This window comes from Oncorhynchus keta, chromosome 31 (assembly GCF_023373465.1).
Source record: "Oncorhynchus keta strain PuntledgeMale-10-30-2019 chromosome 31, Oket_V2, whole genome shotgun sequence".
Classification (NCBI taxonomy): Eukaryota; Metazoa; Chordata; class Actinopteri; order Salmoniformes; family Salmonidae; genus Oncorhynchus; species Oncorhynchus keta.
In genome coordinates this window covers 15,013,895-15,035,204 of record NC_068451.1, presented here as the reverse complement: position 1 = coordinate 15,035,204, position 21,310 = coordinate 15,013,895, and the positions used below count along the sequence as shown (strand labels likewise).

General features: G+C 42.4%; 1 protein-coding gene across 1 annotated transcript; it reads right to left on the bottom strand.

Annotated features, from left to right (window-relative positions):
- Nucleotides 1–933: 933 nt before the first annotated feature.
- Nucleotides 934–17,197, bottom strand: LOC118364543 (thrombospondin-3a-like). The gene is made up of 22 exons (XM_035746170.2): nt 16,884–17,197; nt 15,273–15,476; nt 14,748–14,995; nt 14,276–14,378; nt 14,136–14,168; nt 13,940–14,022; nt 13,780–13,831; nt 13,520–13,668; nt 12,961–13,101; nt 12,712–12,786; nt 12,166–12,318; nt 11,590–11,808; nt 11,302–11,461; nt 10,997–11,115; nt 10,813–10,865; nt 10,046–10,227; nt 9,272–9,450; nt 8,967–9,015; nt 7,218–7,414; nt 5,583–5,755; nt 2,533–2,672; nt 934–2,416 (listed from the first exon to the last, which is right to left on the bottom strand). Exons 1-22 carry the CDS (start codon nt 16,975–16,977, stop codon nt 2,355–2,357), a joined length of 2,868 nt encoding a protein of 955 aa, XP_035602063.2. The 5' UTR covers nt 16,978–17,197; the 3' UTR covers nt 934–2,354.
- Nucleotides 17,198–21,310: the final 4,113 nt, after the last annotated feature.

Here is a 21,310-nt window from a genome sequence, read left to right as displayed (position 1 = left end):
CCCATGACTAATATGCAACATTTTTGTCTTCCTCAGGTAATGTGAGTCTCAGACATATCTGAAGAGAGGGTAAACTTGGGATTGCAGCCAGATCATGAAATGTTGGTGCTTGGGGATGCAGATTAAGTGTTAACCCCTCCCAGGGCCAGGCAGGTGTGGGATGTGGTGCACTGTTGTACAATGCCCTCCCAATATTGCACTCGTCCCGGCCTCCCGGACCCAGGGTATTCCATCTTTAACAGAGGAGCTCAGAAAGGTTGTTTTTCCTCATTATTTTCTCTCTGTAAACATGTGGAAGAGCACTGTGATATGTACTTCAAAACTTTGTTCTGTCTTAAAAAATATATTTAAAAATATATTTTCAAAATCACTTTCTACAGCACATTTTGCTACTACAATTATTTAGAGATACATATTTCATATCTGTAGTACTGTCGTTGGCTATATTGACCCAATTTATTCTATCTATTCGCAACACGTGGCCTGCTAATGGGAGAAACCCAGGGAATTTATTCTATACAGTTGGTAAGCCTCTGCTTCCAAACGGTCCCACTGTCTGCACCTGACACTGGCTGGCTAGCTTCCATGTGGGGACCTTTGCCAACTCCACTAAGTCATTCTCTTCCCTCTGTCCTTGTGACTTCACTCTGAAAGTTCCCACATATTGGGATAGGAAGCAGTATTGCACAAACTCTGTATGGCCAGCAAGACCTAGGATGACAAAAAAAATTCACACCTGAGAAAGAGTTAGTCAGGATAGAGCAAAGAGAATGAATGATCAGATTGGAATCCAGCCACAGTAGTCAGGGGTCAATAGCAGGACATCTCCAGCTTAATAGAATAATAATTAAAATACTCCATTCTAAATGGACTCCAAATAAATGTTCAAGTCTGTCCTCAGCAGGGTAACTCGTTTTGTTGTTATTACACAAGTAGAATGGGAAGAGGCTTTATTTCACTTATGTGGTAACAAAATGCTCAACACCATTACAAAGTAAGTGACATGTTAAAATACAGTGTTATCATTGAGTTATTACAGTGTTACTACACTGGCATAAGAATAACGTAGTTAGGCTATGTGACACATAATATATGATATTAAATATAGCAAGTTCTGTACAATGTATATGGATTTTTATGACTGGCTATTATGGTGGAGCAGAGAAGCAGACTGTGGAGACAGACTGGGCAGTTCAGTCAGTTGAGCCCTGGGGTCTGTCTGCTCCTGGGAGGTATGATGACAACCACAGCACTCAGCGGTTAGATACAGTTAGCACAAGTGTCACCACATACATCACTGACTAGATGACCTTGGAACAGCAGTGCTCACTCACAGTTGCTCTTGATTTATTTGACCGTTTTTTAAAAAGTAGTATCGTTCATTAGCATTCTTGTTGTGTACAGAATCACAAAGGTCAAATAAACATATTTTTAAGAAATTCAATTGTTTATTATTTTTTGTGGACAAACATTGTTTTGCTCTTTGTTTATGCTTCTGTTGAATTAATCAGTTAAAGACTTAACTTAATTCATAGAAACACTTCCAATAAGGCTTTATTTATTATTCAATTACTGGGCACAAACTCAGATGTCCAGGAAAGTATACACTAGAATCCACAGAGATCCACGTTTATTCAAAATAGGGACATAATTCCACTATTAAAGGCTGAACGTAATATGGCTAAATAGCTGCAAGTCTACAGTCTCTTGTGACAGATCTGTATTTTGCTGCTGAGATGACATTATCTGATCATGACAGAGTTACCAGGAGTTTCATATCCAGAGGATGTACAGTATTTATCAAATTCCCATCATCCCTGTAACGTTAGCTTATGCTTTTTATTTTACAGTTAGATATGAGATGGAAAAACACATCCTTTAACTGTTCGGTCTTAAAACACAAAATGGAATTCATGTATTCCTAGAAATAGCTGTAAATACAAAAGCACTCACACCCAACGCAACAGTCAAACTCAACGGTTAACCGCTGTCATTCACACAACCACCGTTCATACAGTGAAATTGAGGGCAAAAACAGCAACTCAAACCCAGAAGTAACACAGTCGTCTACATACATGAATTATCATGTATACTTTCTTCCAAAGTCTCTGGTACCTTTTTGCTTTTCCAGTCTGGTATAATAACAACGTTGTAAATTGGTTCTTCTTCCTTTACCACAACTCTGAAACCCCTCCCCTTTCACTCAATGGCAGACACAGTCACACACATTTGAACAGCAGTTGGAAGTCTGTACTGAGAGGCAGTAAGAGTGTGTGTGTGAGTTTGTGTAGATAGACAGTGCTGGACAGGTTACTCATCTACATGCCTCAGCACTCACACATCCTCGAATCCTCTCACACTTTGATGTGCAGCAGAACCTGTTTGCGATATGGGTTGAAGTCGTCTGGAACAGTGTCTAATAAACAACAGATACATGAAGTAGAACATACAAGTAAATTAGTTCACTAGCATTATGTTGTTCAATACAAGTTTCGTTAGTGGTTAGTAGCAATGTGAAGAACAGAGTCTTACCGTTGCAGCGGTAGCGCAGGTTGGACCAGATGATGTTCTCTTGGGAGAAACAGAAGACCCCCAGTCGCCCGCCTCTCATGGTAGTGTCAATCACCACGCCAGAGTCAGCCACAATCTCCGTCCCCTCATATAACTTCACCCTACCACAGAGCGCGGGACAATGCACAAATCAGGGGACTTTTACATTCCCTTGTCATTTCTAGCCATGTTCCCTCTGGTAATTATCAAAATGAAAGTCATCCACACTGTCTTTATTGATACCACTGTCACATATCTATAACATGTGATTGTTGTGGGTAGCAGTAGTAGTTGGCATATGGTCATATAAGAGATTAGTCAAATGAAGTGCCACCAAACTAAAGCCCAGTGGCAAGTAACCACAGAACTCAAAATGGTTGATTTGGATGAACAGAGAAAGAGAGACAGAGAGCAGGCCCAGCCCCTGTCCCAGCCACTGCCTGAGTGAGTGCAGTGCATAGCTGCAGTGCTCCATTGACTCCTCTGCACAGCATACAAAGCAGGTGTCTCTCTGTTTGGGTCTGAATAGGGCCTCCCTGCCTCTAAAAAGACCTGTCTCTCTCTCTCCACTCTCCCCTCACTGCACCCCACTGGAGTGCCCCCCCTCCACAAACTCCACCCCCCCAACTCTCCTTTTCTCTGGCAACTTTTTTAAATAATGGGCAGTGGCATGTATTCATGGATGCCAAGGGAAGCTAGGCTTCCCCCCAAAAATTGACCAAAAAATATATATACTAAATAATGTATATTTTGCCTCTCTGTGTTTCATAAATGTCCTTCAATACGCAACAGGCTGAATGTATCTTATCAGAGAAAGCATCTGATCTAACGTAACAGTGCCCCTCTGTCTCAGTATGTGCAGCATATCTATCTGATGCTGTCTGGTCAGAAAGAGTATGAAGTTGTTGCTGCCCGTAGCATTGAATGTATGGGAAGCCAGCGAGCATTTGGTCTCCATTGAAAAAAATAATAATAATAATAGCCAATCAGTGTTGAGCTAAACTGTGTGAGCTCAACACTGAATGGTCCTGGAGCACTAAAAAAAGTGTCAAGGGAAGCCAGTTTGGATTTGGCTTCAGACTAATCACATCACAAGCCAAACATCATTATTGACAGAAAAAAACGTGAATTGTTGCATCTCCTTGTGTTGTTGTCTTCCGGTGGCTAGCTTGCTAAAATTGTCCCTTTCCTAAATTGGCAATGGATGGAGATAGGGATTTGGACTTGTGGTTTTACTTAATTATCCATACTGGCCAATGATTATAACGGCGATTCTGATCCAAACATAAATTCATACATTGTCCCCAGGTAGTATGTTGACCTGGCGCATCGTTGTCCATGAAAAGGTAGTTAGGCTAACTAGCAAGCATTTTAATCAGGTAGCCTAGAACAACAAAAAGTGTGTACTATATGACAGAGTTATAAGCCGTTTAGGCAACATGAAAGAGGAGGATGGAATGGCGTTTCTCTACAAGTAGGGTGAGTCAACATGTTTTTCTACTTATACGCACGCAAACACACACAAATACACACACACACAGAGAAATCAGTTACATGGACAGCCACATCATATTTAGCTTACGTTGATTGGACTAAATCGTTTTTGGTATCTTTTAGTTGTCACTGTATTAGAGTAAGCATAGGTGATTACATGATGTTGATGTTGAAATGGTGCTGGAATAGTGGAGGCAGCTCCTGTTTTCTTTGCAACTTGCGGAAACTTTCCGTGGTTCTAAATCCATAAACATTACCTTGCTTGAACATGCTGTAGGTCATGTAACTGTTTGTTACATGCAATATGTTTTGTGGACTTCACCGGACAGATGTGGCTCTCCAGTTTTGTAATGAAACAAATATGTGGTTGAATTTATTCTGCCACTGTGTCTTCTTATTGTATATATATCACAGTGTCAAGACAGGCTATAGAGCAAATAAAGCAATTATCACAACACATAGGTTATATAATGGCTTTTTGTTCTGGTTTGGTTTCCCCGGTGATTTTACCCACGCATCGCTACTGATAATGGGCCAGAAATGTAAGGGTTTTGAGAGATGCTCAAACACAGGTATTGGTTCAAATGAATGTGTCTTTTGAAAATGTCTAGCTGATGCTTTGTTGAGCACAATGTGGTATTTATGCCACCCAATAAAGCTGGTTTCTTAAACTATTTGCATAAGCAATATGTTCCTCGGACATGACGTCTGATTCAAGATATTCTCTTTCACTCTTAGAATTTGACAATCTGCTTGAGATTTTTCCTTATTCTGCTATGTTACTCTCAGTGCCTCTCGTCAGACTCCCTCACACTTGTTTATCTTTCTGTTTCTTTCTCTGTCTTTGATACTCTCCCTGCTCTCTCCCTCTCTCGCTTTCTCCCCCTCACCCCCCCTCCTCTCTCTCTCTCTCTCTCTCTCTCTCTCTCTCTCTCTCTCTCTCTCTCTCTCTCTCTCTCTCTCTCTCTCTCTCTCTTGCTCTCTCTGTCTCTCTCAGACCCCCCACTCTACAGTAGTTTCCTCTGGATCTGCATATGAACGGGCACTCAGCAAATTCTTGCCAAGGATTTGGTTGACATGGCAACGGGGACAATAGAGGGCCAGGGGGCCCGGTCTCTCTGTAAAAGTCACAAAGAGGTTTAGGAGGGAAAAATATGGAGTATATATTGGCGAATAGCCACCCAGTCCACCAAACTGCCACCAGCCATCTTTCTTTTTCTTTTTTATCATCCAAGCCACGGCAGTGTAAACTCCCTCTAGTGGTCAACAGTGGTCACACACAGCCGTGTATCACAACAGTGTCCTGTCCAGTGAGGATGAACTCAGCTTCAAGTTCAAAGCCATCGAACACATCTGCCCCCGAGTAAGTAAAAACAATGGAATTCTGATACATAGTTAAGCAGGTACTAAATGACTTCAGATCATAAATTCTATTGACAATAAAAGAGTTACTGAACATCTGATACAAATAGAAAGTAGTAAATTAAAATCAAATAAAAAGAATAAAGAACTAAGAGAGAAAGAGGGGTGTGGCCTACCTGATGTAGCCCACCTGGGGCCTGTGGCTGAGCTGCCAGCGGTAAGACGTCTTGTCTCTCCAGCCCACATTCCGTGGGTCCGACCACAGCAGCTTCACCTCCTCGTTGGTGTCCCCTGTGTGCCACAGGGCGTTACGCAGGTACTCACCAGGCCCTGTACGGGACTTCACTGCCTGGAGGGGGACAAGAGAGAGAGAGAGAGTTTGTTGCATATTCTGAACCCTGTAGTAGATGCTACTTTTTCCATGATTATATTTCACTGGATAACTATCAAAGGTTTTTAGAATGTCTCTCTACCACAACATGCTTTGTTGTACTTATACTACCATTCAAAAGTGTGGGGTCACTTCGAAATGTCCTTGTTTTTTAAATAAAAGCACCTTTTTTGTCCATAAAAAAAAAAATTGATCAGAAATAGAGTCTAGACATTGTTAATGTTATACATGACTATTGTAGCTGGAAACTGCAGATTGTTTATGGAATTTCTACATTATCAGCAACCATCACTCCTGTGTTCCAATGGCATGTTGTGTTAGCTAATCCAAGTTTATAATTTTAAAAGGCTAATTGATCATTAGAAAACCCCTTTACAATTATGTTAGCACAGCTGAAAACTGTTGTACTGTTTAAAGAAGCAATAAAACTGGCCTTCTCTACCCTAGTTGAGTATCTGGAGCATCAGCATTTGTGGGTTCGATTACAGGCTCAAAATGTCCAGAAACAAAGACCTTTCTTCTGAAACTCATCAGTCTATTCCTGTTCTGAGAAATTAAGGCTATTCCATGTGAGAAATTGCCAAGAAACTGAAGATCTCGTACAATGCTGTGTACTACTCCCTTCACAGAACAGCGCAAGCTGGCTCTAACCAGAATAGAAAGAGGAGTGGGAGGCCCCAGTGCACAACTGAGCAAGAGGACAAGTACATAAGAGTGTCTAGTTTGAGAAATAGATGCCTCACAAGTACTCAACTGGCAGCTTCATTAAATAGTACCCACAAAACACCAGTCTCAAAGTCAACAGTGAAGTGGCTGCTCCGGGATGCTGGCCTTCGAGCCTTCATTTCTCAGAACAAGAATAGACTGACGAGTTTCAGAAGAAAGGTCTTTGTTTCTGGACATTTTGAGCCTGTAATCGAACTCACAAGTGCTGATGCTCCAGATACTCAACTAGACTAAAGAAGGCAAGGTTTTATTGCTTCTTTAATCAGTATAACAGTTTTAGCTGTGCTAACATAATTGTAAAAGGGTTTTCTAATGATCAAGTAGCCTTTTAAAATGATAAACTTGGATTAGCTAACACAACGTGCCATTGGAACACAGGAGTGATGGTTGCTGATAATGGGCACCTATGTAGATATTCCATTAAAAAACTGCAGTTTCCCGCTACAATAGTCATTTACAACATTAACGATGTCTACACTGTATTCTGATCAATTTGATGTTATTTTACTGGCCAAACATTTGCTTTCCTTTCAAAAACAAGGACATTTCGAAGTGACCCCACACTTTTGAACGGTAGTGTATATCCAACAGCAGAGTCTATCTGAAGGTGATTCTCAGGAAGTGTCCCGATTCAGCAAAGTTTCTTATCAGTAGCACCACCTATAGGCTGCTGTGTTTGTGTCCCATCACTCACTTTGAGCTGCAGGCCAGGTTGGGCCATGGCCCGGAAGGGTGTCGACTGCCAGTAGGTCTGCTCTGTCTGTTTCCACATCACCACGTAGAAGGAAGAGGAGTCTTGGTAGCCGAAGATGAAGCCTGCATAGTCGTCGTCCGTCACCGTGTTGATGTGGAAGGTGCCCTCAAAGTCCACCCCGTTGAACGCTGTGTAGCCTGGGGGAGGTCATTGCGTTGAGTCAGGTCAATTCAGTTCATTGGAATTTAAAAATATACAGTACCAGTCAAACATTTGGACACACCTACTCATTCATTATTTGTACTATTTTCTACATTGTAGAATAATAATGGAGACATCAAAACTGTGAAATAACACATATGGAATCATGTAGTAAGCAAAAACGTGTTAAACAAATCAAAATATATTTTATATTTGAGATTCTTCAAAGTAACCACCCTTTGCCTCGATGACAGCTTTGCACACTCTTGGCATTCTCTCAACCAGCTTCATGAGGTAGTCACCTGGAATGCATTTCAATTAGCCGGTGGGCCATGTTAAAAGTTAATTTGTGGAATTTCTTTCCTTCTTAATGTGTTTGAGCCAATCAGGTAGTGGTGGTATACAGAAGATAGCCCTATTTGGTAAAAGACCAAGTCCATATTATGGCAAGAACAGCTCAAATAAGCAAAGAGAAATGACAGTCCATCATTACTTTAAGACATGGAGGTCAGTCAATGCGTAAACTTTCAAGAACTTTGAAAGTTTCTTCAAGTGCAGTTGCAGAAACCATCAAGCGCTATGATGAAACTGATCTTTCATGAGGACCTCCACAGGAAAAGAAGACCCAGAATTACCTCTGCTGCAGAGGATAAGTTCATTAGAGTTACCAGCCTCAGAAATTGCATCCCAAATAAATGCTTCACAGAGTTCAAGTAACATCTCAACATCAACTGTTCAGAGGAGACTGTGTGAATCAGGCCTTCATGGTCAATTTGCTGCAAAGAAACCACTACTAAAGGGCACCAATAAGAAGAAGAGACTTGCTTGGGCCAAGAAACATGAGCAGTGGACATTAGACAGGTGGAAATGTGTCCTTTGGTGTGATGAGTACAAATTTGAGATGTTTGGTTCCAACCACAATCTCTGCATGTGTGGTTCCCACCTTGAAGCATGGAGGAGGAGGTGTGACGGTGTGATGGTGTGGGGGTGCTTTGCTGGGGACACTGTCAGTGATTTATTTAGAATTCAAGGCACACTTAACCAGCATGGCTAACACAGCATTCTGCAGAGATACGCCATCCCATCTGGTTTGCGCTTGGTGGGACTATCCTTTGTTTTTCAACAGGACAATGGCCCAACACACCTCCAGCCTTTGTAAGGGCTATTTTATCAAGAAGGAGAGTGATGGAGTGTTGCATCAGATGACCTGGCCTCCACAATCACCCGACCTAAACCCAATTGAGATGGTTTGGGATGAGTTAGACTGCAGAGTGAAGGAAAAGCAGCCAACAAGTGGTCAGCATATGTGGGAACTCATTCAAGACTGTTGGAAAAGCATTCCAGGTGAAGCTGGTTGAAAATGCCCTTGGATGAGTAGGTGTGTCCAAACTTTTGACTGGTATTGAATATATTTATTTCCAGGACCTTTTCAATACACAGCTATACTCAAATCACTGTATAGGCCATAATTTGAGTAATTCTATTTAGATTACTTCACAAGACTAGGACAAGAAGTAACAAACAACATAACCCATAACATCAACTTACCCACAGCTAAACCAGGATCACTGTTCATGGTCTGAACTATTTCCATGCCCTGCAATAAAAGAGGATTCGCTAATATCAGAATCCGTATCCACAATGAATCATACATAAGAGCGTGACAAATATGCACAATGCAATATACCATGCTTTAGTCTGTAGTCAATGCACTAGCATAGGCCTATTTATAATAACCATAATAGTCATCCTTGTAAACTGATTTCAGAGTAGGAGGATAACCTTAAAGGGATATTTCAGCCTACAATCAAAGTTGTTCATGTGTTGAGCCAAAGAGGGAGGTCAAGGGTCACCTGATTGAGCACCACCCAATTGGGATCGATCTGGGCATCGCCCTCTGGATCCAGAATGACTGTCTGATAGGCTCTGAAGTCTGTCAGAGTGACCTCTGAACTCTCAGGGCACACATCAATCAGATCCCAGACTGAATCGTTGTCAAAGTCGTTCTCACACACGTCGCCCACCCCGTTACCTGGGAGAGGAGAGGGAGATGGCCATAGTAAGACAGAGGGGCACTTTTGAAGCATGTAGCGATGCAGAAGTTAAAAAAATAAGCTAAAACTTGAACATTGAACTATCCCTTTAACGGTTGCTTACTGTTAAAGGGATAGTTCACTGTTCAAGTTTTAATAACGGTTGGTTACTGTTAAAGGGATAGTTCACTGTTCAAGTTTTAATAACGGTTGGTTACTGTTAAAGGGATAGTTCACTGTTCAAGTTTTAATAACGGTTGGTTACTGTTAAAGGGATAGTTCACTGTTCAAGTTTTAATAACGGTTGGTTACTGTTAAAGGGATAGTTCACTGTTCAAGTTTTAATAACGGTTGGTTACTGTTAAAGGGATAGTTCACTGTTCAAGTTTTAATAACGGTTGGTTACTGTTAAAGGGATAGTTCACTGTTCAAGTTTTAATAACGGTTGGTTACTGTTAAACGGATAGTTCACTGTTCAAGTTTTAATAGCGGTTGGTTACTGTTAAAGGGATAGTTCACTGTTCAAGTTTTAATAACGGTTGGTTACTGTTAAAGGGATAGTTCACTTTTCAAGTTTTAGTAATGGTTGGTTACTGTTAGAATCTTTCTGGTTGGGGTTGGTGATAAGTCTGCAGTTGTCTTGAATGTCTGGGATCCTGTCATTGTCATCGTCATCGTCACAGTCGTCCCCAAGGCCATCGTTGTCCGAGTCCAGCTGGGAGCTGTTGGGATGGTCAGGGCAGTTGTCCCTGGAGTCCTGGTGACCGTCCCCATCCCTGGAACACACATAGACACATTAGAATTCAGTTAAACTCCTAGGATGGAATTTAATTCAAGGAGTGCTCTAACACAGTTCACTAGACAACCGACAATGCGCCTTAGGCATTTTAAACAGCGTTCGTGGTAAATGCTGCGCATGTCGGCTCAATCGTAAATGACCTTTTAAAATCCGGTATAGTGCGCTGCCCTATAACGCGCCTTGCATTGAATCCTGGCCCAAGTCACGTTATGTTCACTTATTTTGTTTGTACCGAAATAGTTTGTGTTTTTTTGATCACCTAGAAAAACACCATCAGGAAGTTCTAACAACTGCAGCACAAAAACAAGCCCCAGCAGGTGTGTGTGTCTACTTGTAAATCCTAACAGGTGTGTGTGTCTACTTGTAAATCCTAGCAGGTGTGTGTATCTACTTGTAAATCCCAGCAGGTGTAAAGTGAGTGTGTTTTTTTGTGAATATGAGCACAGCAGGTGCATGTATGTGTGTGTTAGGCACAGCAGGTGTAGCGCTGTGTGACAGCTGTAGCAGTGTGAGTGCAGTTTGTGTGTGTTTGTGTGCGTTCATGTTGAAGTCAGAGACTCACGTGTCCTGGTCAGTGTCACACACATCTCCCACCAGGTCATTGTCAATGTCCGTCTAGAGGGAGAGGGTCAGAATAAACCAAAGACAAGACAAATGAGCAGCCTAAACCCCTGTTTCAGCCTAGAGTGGCTGAATATCTTCTGTAGATCCACATTTTGGGAATTGGGGGTGTGAAGGTTATTTACCTGCATGGGGTTACTGATCTCAGGGCAGCTGTCGCAGGCGTCTCCTACCCCGTCTCCGTCCCTGTCTGTCTGCATGGGGTTGGGGACCTTGGGGCAGTTGTCCAGCACGTTGGGGATACCTGAACACCAGGGTAAGACAGGGGGGCGACATGAGGACCATCACCTAGTTGCTTAGAATTGCTATGTTAACAATGAGTGTAATGCCAACTTCAACGGCGGCCCACAAAAAGGTCTCCCGGACATCTTGCCGTTTATGTGTGAGTGAAAGTGTGAGTGTGTGCGCACGCGTCTGTGTGAATACACACCATCTCCATCTATGTCATTGTCACAGGCGTCTCCTTGCCCGTTGTTGTCCGTATCCTTCTGGTCAATGTTAGGGACATTGGGACAGTTGTCACAGGCGTCACCGAAAGAGTCTGTGTCCGAGTTCTGCTGATCTTTGTTGGGTTCTAGTCGACAGTTATCCTGCAAAATATAACAGTTATGGTCATGAGAAAAAATGAGAAACAATGACTTACAATCATACAAGTTATATTATCACACACATAAACCCAGATACAATTACCACAGAGGGTCTGAGATGGAAACAACACCTCCACATTCTTGATGCCGTCCCCATCTGCGTCCTCGTCACACTGGTCTCCGATGCCGTCGTTGTCTGCGTCCTCCTGGCCTGAGTTGGGTGTGTAAACACAGTTGTCCTGTTTACAGTGCTTGTCATTGTCCATACAGGGCAGAGAGCGGTCTGGGTATCCATCAATGTCTGTGTCTGTGCCACAAGTGTTCCCGTTACCGGCCCAGCCAATGTTGCACTGGAGAGTGGAAGAAAAGAGAGCATTTTAAAACAAACCTACAATACATCTATAACAGGGGTGGGCAATTCCAGACCTTGAGGGCCTGATTGGTGTCACAGTTTTGTCCCAGCTCCAGCTAACACACCTGACTCCAATTATCAACTAATCATGATCTTCAGTTTAGAATGCAATTTAATTAATCAGCTGTGTTTGCTAGGGTTGGAGAAAAAGTGTGACCCCAATCAGGCCCTTGAGGACTGGAATTGCCCAGCCAAGATCTATAAAGTAGCATTTAGAGTTTGGCAGTATAGTGCAGTGTGGCTCCTCTTTTCCTGTCCAGGAGGGCAAAGATAGTAAAATACCACTGTTGCCTACCGCACAGGACACCTCTCCGTTCCTCTCTATAATGCAGTGGGCGTTGGCATCACAAGGGTTAAAGCTGAGTGTGGCACAGGACCTACGGGGCACGCAGCCCACTGTCTGGTTCCCCAGGTAACCCACCTTACAGCCACCACACCTGAACGAGCCCTGGGAGAGAAAGATGGAAGGAGAGGTGGGAGAGAGAGAGAGAGAGAGAGAGAGAGAGAGAGAGAGAGAGAGAGAGAGAGAGAGAGAGAGAGAGAGAGAGAGAGAGAGAGAGAGAGAGAGAGAGAGAGAGAGAGAAGAGAGAGAGAGAGAGAGAGAGAGAGAGAGAGAGAGAAAGGAGGAGAGAGATAAAGAGAGAAGGAGGAGGGTGGAGAGATAAAGAGAGATGGGGGAGAGGAAGGGGGAAGGGGGAAGGGAGAGAGAACAGCTTTACTACACAGCGGGTCTAGAGTACCCTCATATGATCACAAGAGGGCGATGTCTCGTTTGTGAAGATTTGACGCTGTACATACATTGTAATAAACATCTTCACATTGGAAAAGGGTTTCTACTTACGATGGTGTTGATACACATGGAGTGGGGCACACAGGCATTGGCAACTTCAATACACTCATCGATGTCTACACACTCCTATAGACAAACCCACAGCAAGGTGTGTGAGGAATAAAAAAGACAATAGGGAATTATGGATTATGTCAATAAGGAAAAAAGTGTGTGTGTGTGTGTGTGTGTGTGTGTGTGTGTGTGTGTGTGTGTGTGTGTGTGTGTGTGTGTGTGTGTGTGTGTGTGTGTGTGTGTGTGTACCTGCTTGTGGTACTTGGCGTACTCCAGTCCGACCCCAAAGAGGGGTGGGCCCCAGAGACCAGGGGGGCAGAGCTCACAGCTAAAACCCTTCACTGTGTTTATACACGCACCTGGAGAGTAGCAGGGCTGGGCTATGGAACACTGAAACAAGTTAGAGAGACAGAGAATAGAAATAGAGAGAGAACAGAGAGAGTGGGGGAGACGAGAGAGAAATAGACAGAGATAAGTGGTAAAGTAGGGGCTCTTTGAAATAAGAGCCGTGCTGAGTACAGTACTTGAAGTGACTCTGTCTATTTTGACAACAGCTCAGCTGTCACCCTAAAAGCCTTGTCAATTCACATTTAATTCAACTGTGAGCATTTGAGGCAGTGTAAAAACCACAATTTAAAACCCGGCCAGGCTAATTTCCATTTCCTGTCTGTTATTGTGCTTTTACACCTGCATTGTTTGCTGTTTGGGGTTTTTAGGCTGGGTTTCTGTACAGCACTTTGAGATATCAGCTGATGTACGAAGGGCTATATAAATAAATTTGATTTGATTTGATTTGATTTGATTATACCTCGTCAATGTCCTGGCAGTGGGTTCCGTTGCCCATCATGCCCTCTGGGCAGGGACCACAGCGGTACCCTGGGTAGTCAAAGGTCTCCATGCAGGAAACACCCTTAAAACAGGGGTTGGGGGAGCAGGGGGAACGAGGGTCGTGGAAGCCTGGAGGTCAACACACCATTGGTTTAGGTTTTGTTGTGTATTTAAGAGCGAGACAAGAATGGGTCAAATGTTCCATACATAGTGTTTGTTATCCCATGGCTGTTCACTCACCACACACTTGGCACTCCAGAATGGTGTTCCTAATCAGGGACATCTCCTTCACCTGGAGAAGGAGAGGACATCAGTGAAAATGCACAATCACATACAGTATGCAGACACACACACATGCTGCATGCATACACTTGTACAAACCCACACACACACAACCCACCTGCTCTCTGATGTCCTCTCGCAGCTCCCCTAGGATCTGGTTAAAGATGATTAGCTGACCAATCAGAGCCTTAGTGTGGTCACCTGACATACAATACCCACAGAATGCCAAATAATTGTCAAGTAAAGCCAACACACATTTCCATAAGACATTGATTCCACTGTATACTTCAAAAGAGACATTTGGATACACTCACCTAGAATGGAGTTCACTTCTGCAGTCACACCGACTATAAGAAGAGGAAAGGGACTTTAGGTTGAAACATGTTCAGGATACACATCTGATTAACTTCTTTCATAAAAGACTTGGAAAGTCATATAGTGATTTTGGACACACCTGTGTTGTAAACTGATGAATCCCCCTGGAATGGACAGTCTGCCAGGGTACCTGCTTTGGCCACACTGCCCCCTAGCACCATTTTGAGGGACTCCACAGCACCCTGTAATGGGAGAAGCTTGGATCACACCATGCTGTGGTTGAAGCTGCTATTAATCATATGATTTTAAATGACAGCTGTTGCTATGGTTAAAGGTAGTCAAAGAGGACCAACTCTCAATTAAAAGTCGCCTCCACTCCTCGTCTGCTCCACTTCATCTACACTGATGTGAAAGACCTTGACAGGTGAAAACTAATTTCCAGTAGGCATCCACCATATTGCTTCACCCTGTGTTTTCAAATAAGTGCAGATTGAGGATAGGAGACGAGGAGAGAATGCCACGTTGGGCTATTGAGATGAAGCCCTGGCCCTTAGCTAAAGGGGCATGGGATTTACTTGAGACTTAGTGTCAGACACAGTGCTCCTTGTCACCTGTAGCCTTGCGTAGGCCTTGAAGCCATTACGAATCTCCACCTTCTCCGCAGAGAGAGGGACCAATGGAGGGAGGCCCTGGCTGGAGTCAGCCAATCGACAATTGACGTAGAGCTCCAGGTGTAGGTTGTCTCTGCGCAGGCCTCCAACCCGGAGAATAATGGAGTGTGTGCGACCATCAGCCAGGTTTGTGCTCTGGAGGTTCACTGTGTGAATTTTGCCATCCTCCCTCACGTAACGCACCAGAGCTATGAGATGGGGTAACGGGGAGAATACATTATTTTTTTAAAGGATTTACTGAACAAGGAAAGGTAACTAATAACAGCAAAAGAAGAACAAGGAGAGAAAAGTCAAACAGATACAAAAAAAGGGGGGTGGAAAAAGGGAAACTTAATGGACAGATTGATATTCATGTGAACACTTTTAAATACTAAAGGTGGTTTGAGACGGAGTTAGTTGTACGCTCCGTCAGAGAAACTGGGAAATAGTTCATTCTGGTTGAATCAGTGGGTGAGAGTGAAGTACCTTTATTGATCTTTCCCATGATGGCCAGCTCCAGGTACTTCTTGTTCTCCTCTTTGCTGTAGAGGCCCAGCAGCACCCCTCCCATCTTGGGAGGCAGGCGGAATGTGGACACGATGTAGATGTCACTGAGCACACTCATGGCACCTGTCACCTTCTCCACCGCAGACACACTGGTCTTGGAGTCCAGCGTTAGCATGTCAATGACTGGAGAGGGGGTGGGGAGAGAGAGATAATGAAAGAGGGAATGACAGAGAGAGATAATGAAGAGAGAGGGTATCTATCTACCATGTTCCCTGATCAAAGGCTCTCATCCAGTCCCATGATGACGCTTCACCTTTGACCCTTGCCCAGGTATATGAGGACACCTGTTGAGTGACTAGTTGACATCTCTGAAGCAACATCTTATTATAACCCCATCCCTTATGAAGACTCCTTAAGAAACACATTTTACAAGTTGTTTCATTTCACTAATAAATCCCCATCTACAGTTTAAATGTTTGTTTAATAGGCAGATAGTACAGTGTTATAACATTGAAGGTACAAATACATAGTACATTTCAACTATTTTCTTACACATATTCTTCTATTTAATTTATCTTCCTCTGACTATGAATGTATCTTTGTATTTATTGTCTTTCCTAGACTATGCACCAATACAGAATTCATTTACTTCCATCAATTTTAGCAGTGGCATTCCTGAGCATTATCACAGAGAACTTCATAGTGCCAAAAGTCAAAGCCCATGCTGACACATTGCTGGATATTAAAACCCAGGGGGAAACAAAAGAGAGAGGAATAAAAGGAGCAGGACTCCTGGCTGCTTTCTGGCTCTTAGTAAGAAGGCTTTCCCCTTCCTCCTTCCTCTCTCTCTGTCTCTCTGTCTCTCGCTATTATTTCTGACACCTCCTCACCCATTCACACACTGGTTTGGACAATGAGGTTTGGCAATGATCAGGATTTCTGCCACAAACAGGCTGTGAGCACTCAAGGGGGAAAGAGGGGAATAGGGGGAAAGTCAGCCAAGGAAGTCAGAAAATAGTTGGCCTAGCATGTTCTCTGTTCCTGTATATGTCATAAAGAATACAAGTGGAGGAGATTATCAGTTATGACATGGGGAAGGAGAAAACTGGTCATCTCAAAAAAGAAAGAAAAGAGAGAGGAAATATGAATGATCAATTAGAAATAATATTAAATATTATTCCTGTATGAAATGGAAAATAAATAACCTAATTAACCAGCAGTGAAACATGACCAACATAACCAAGATGAATGAGACAACAGATGATGGAAAGTAGCCCATAGAGATAAAACAGCACATGTCAAGCCATAAAGGTGAAAGAAAAACGTTGCGCCCTGTGTGTGGAGTGTTTTACGCTCAACTTGGAAATTATTATAGGGTTCGCACACACTTCTAAAACTACAGTTTTAACTAATATTATCAGGGTTATAACAACCATCTCGAGTTTATGTGTGTCTATGGCAGAACAAAGTGAAGTCCCAGACCAAAAACTGTCTGCATCAATTCATTTCGAAAACACACTTCCACCTAATTTAATTTGATGATTCACAAAATAAGCACTCCTATGAGTGAGTTAGTATTATTTGTTTTACCTTGCATATCTTTCTTATCCATTGGCTCACATGTTGCAATGAATAGAAATGTGGATAGAGCCAGAAAAGTTGGCATATCGCGCCTCGCACCCATGTCCCAAGAAACGGTGAGGGAAAGTTGACACGAAAGTCAACAGGAGTAAATAACCATCCGCCGAGAGTCCACTTTGATGTTTATGAATGGAGCTTTATTTCAAAGTGAAAAATATAAATCTGCAGGGTGAGTTGACCGCAGAATGTAGGTTCAAGAGCCGTTACAAATGTCGACTGGCTTCCTACAGGCGCGCTCCGGCCAAGTACCTCGTTCGCGCAGAGTGGATGTGACAGTGAGCGAGGGAGTTCATTCGCCTGCTATAACCTGAGGCGTGCGGGGTGTCAAACTTTCTCAATTCTCATGTTATACAGCCATAATCTAGGCTGTGCCGGTAGTCTATACAGTAATGAATCTGCTATAACGTTATTTATAGTAGGGGTGTTCAACTCTTACCCTATGAGGTATGTTGTACCTAATAATTAATTGCACCCACCTGGTGTCCCAAGTCGAAATAAATCCCTGATTAGAAGGGAACAATGAAAGAACACAGGTAGAACTGGCTTCGAGGTCCAGAGTTGATTTTGAGGGGCCTATAGCCTTAAATATGCTATGTACTTCAAACAGATCAGACTATCCTCCCTGGGCAGGAAGATAAAAGAGGGTAAAGAAAGAAGAACAAAACAGAAAAACAAACAAGATGTCATAAAATGGTTCACATGTGTTTCCATGATATTAAGGTCTACGAAACTAACATGTGGAATTGTTTTAAGATGGTCATACCATGGATCATTTAGCTATTAGATTTGATATTTTAGGACCCCTTTAGGTATGGCTATCAGTTGAAGTCGGAAGTTTACATACAATTAGGTTGGCATCATTAAAACTTGTTTTTCAACCACTCCCCAAATTTCTTGTTAACAAACTATAGTTTTGGCAAGTCGGTTAGGACATCTACTTTGTGCATGACACAAGTCATTTTTCACTTACAATTCACTGTATCACAATTCCAGTGGGTCAGAAGTTTACATACGCTAAGTTGACTGTGCCTTTAAACAGCTTGGAAAATTCCAGAAAATTATGTCATGGCTTTAGAAGCTTCTGATAGGTTAATTGACATCATTTGAGTCCATTGGAGGTGTACCTGTGGATGTATTTCAAGGCCTACCTTCAAACTCAGTGCCTCTTTGCTTGACATCATGGGAAAATCAAAAGAAATCTGCCATGACCTCAGAAAAAGATTGTAGACCTCTACAAGTCTGGTTCATCCTTGGGAGCAATTTCCAAAAGCCTGAAGGTACCACATTCATCTGTACAAACAATAGTACGCAAGTATAAACCGCTCAGGAAGGAGACACATTCTGTCTCCTAGAGATGAACGTACTTTGGTGCGAAAAGTGCAAATCAATCCCAGAACAACAGCAAAGGACCTTGTGAAGATGCTGGAGGAAACAGGTACAAAAGTATCTATATCCACAGTAAAACGAGTCCTATATTGACATAACCTGAAAGGCCGCTCAGCAAGGAAGAAACCACTGCTCCAAAACCGCCATAAAAAAGCCAGACTACGGTTTGCAACTGCACATGGGGACAAAGATCGTACTTTCTGGAGAAATGTCCTCTGGTCTGATGAAACAAAAATAGAACTGTTTGGCCATAATGACCATTGTGATGTTTGGAGGAAAAAGGGGGATGCTTGCAAACCGAAGAACACCATCCAACTGTGAAGCACAGGGGTGGCAGCATAATTTTGTCGGGGTGCTTTGCTGCAGGAGGGACTGGTGCACTTCACAAAATAGATGGCATCATGAGGCAGGAAAATTATGTGGATATATTGATGCAAAAGCTCAAGACATCAGTCAGGAAGTTAAAGCGTGGTTGCAAATGAGTCTTCCAAATGGACAATGACCCCAAGCATACTTCCAAAGTTGTGGCAAAATGGCTTGAGGACAACCAAGTCAAGGTATTGAGGTGGCCATCATAAAGCCCTGACCTCAATCCCATAGAAAAATTGTGGTCAGAACTGAAAAAGCGTGTGCAAGCAAGGAGGCCTACAAACATGACTCAGTAACACCAGCTCTGTCAGGAGGAATGGGCCACAATGTACCCAACTTATTGTGGGAAGCTTGTGGAAGGCTACCTGAAACGTTTGACCCAAGTTAAACATTTTAAAGGCAATGCTACCAAATACTAATTGAGTGTATGTCAACTTCTGACACACTGGGAATGTGATGAAAGAAATAAAGCTGAAATAAATCATTCTCTCTACTATTATTCTGACGTTTCACATTCTTAAGATAAAGTGGTGATCCTAACTGACCTAAGACAGTGACTTTTTACTAAAAGTCAGGAATTGTGAAAAACTGAGTTTAAATGTATTTGGCTAACGTGTATGTAAACTACCGACTTCAACTGTATATGTTTTGTTGTTGATAAAATACTATAGCCCATAGAAAGCAATGAATAACACATTCATAAATGGCAACAACAAAAAAAGGAATAAGGTTTTGACAAGTCTGTCCTATATCTAGAAGATATAAGAAAGCTCAGGAAATATTTTTGTTTTTTTGGACACTCCTTAACTTTTTGGCACAAAACTACCTCCATACTTCCATTCATTTGTATGGGCTACTATCAGACAAGGGGTTGTTGAGCAAAACGGAGAACACCATCCTGTTCATGAGTCTCATCTTTCCATAGAGGTGTTATATTCATTTGTAGGCCAAATCTAAAGTTCAATGTGGTTCAATCACATTTTCAACTCTCAATAGTTTTTCACAAAAACCTTTGCGTTAAATAGTAAATGTGTATAGCCTACTCTGGTCTTCCCACAGTGCGCTCTAGCCAACAGCTCGCAGATAAAGTGCAGGGGGTAGGCTCTGCCAAGCCTGAGTCTACAATGTCCTATCCTGGAGCTTGAGTAAATTACATTACTAAGCTGCTCCTGAATGTACTACGTCAGGACATGGAAATTGATTCTATCGTAGTCCATGTGGGGTTTAACGACATTATGAAGGGCTGTTCTGAATGGTTGAAACTGGATTTTAAAGAGCTGATTGACTCTCTGCTAGACATTAATAAAAGACCCATCATATCTGTCCCTATGCCCTCTCTAAATCGTGGCATTGAATGCTTTAGCACAATTATTTCTCTTCACAACTGGCTACGTGATTATTGCAGCTCAATGGGTGTAACTTTTGTTGACAATTTTGATACCTTTTGGAAACAAAATACATTTATAAGGAGACCCAAATCCACCCAAATCATTAAGAGTTCCTGGATCCTTTCACAGCATCAAAAGGATGTGTTGAGACAATGATTCATCAATGACCCAAGCCCAGCTACCTTTTCCCCACTTTACTGTGTTAAGGAATAATACATAATAAATACATTCCCTGTAAACTGCATTTTTCTCTGCCTCTGTCATCCTTCCTAGCACCTACAATCACATACTTTTTTCACTCCACGGGGAGTTGAGATGTAGCAGGGTGTTGCGTTCCCTCCTCCAAGAGGCGTATGTAACACCCTACCATTGTGACGCTGAGTTGTCATAATGCTTCAGCAAATGTACAATATACCAGGGGCATTGGTAGACACAATGTAAGTAACCTAATGTATGTCCCTCTAACTGCCCTGAATGCCTCTGATGATTCTTCAGCTATTGTATGCAGTAATCATGGGCCTATGAACCAGATTTATACTGTTAGCACTGAGGCGGTGTGCCCTTGTAGGATGTCCACTGTTTACAGCTCAACCTGCACTAATATAAATAACATGAGCATATCTACTTCTGCTAAACTTCCCAGTAAAGCAAGGAAAAATAGTAAGCATCCAAGAAAAGAGCTCCAAACAGCATGTTAAGAAACAAAGTTAACGAAATAAATGATTTGCTAGTAACAGATGACATTCATACTCTGACTATCTCTGAAACTCACTTATAATAGATAATAACTTTGATGATACAGTGGTAGCAATACAAGGTTATATCATTGACAGAAAAGACAGAAATGCCAATGGTGGAGGTGTTGCTGTTTATATTCAGAACCACATTCCTGTAAAGCTTAGAGAGGATCTCATGTTAAATACTTTTGAAGTAATATGGCTACAGGTTCATCTGCCTAACCTAAAGCCCATTCTGGTGGGAAGCTGCTATAGACCACCAAGTGCTAACAGTCAGTATCTGGATGACATGTGTGAAATGCTTGATAAGGAATGTGAAATCAACAGAGATATGTTCTGGTGATTTAAATATTAACTGGCTTTCGTCAAGCTGCCCACTAAAGAAACATATTCAAACTCTAACCAGTGCCTGCAACCTGGTTCAGGTTATCAGTCAACCTACCAGGGTAGTTACAAACAGCACAGGAATGAAATCATCAAAATTTATTGATCACAT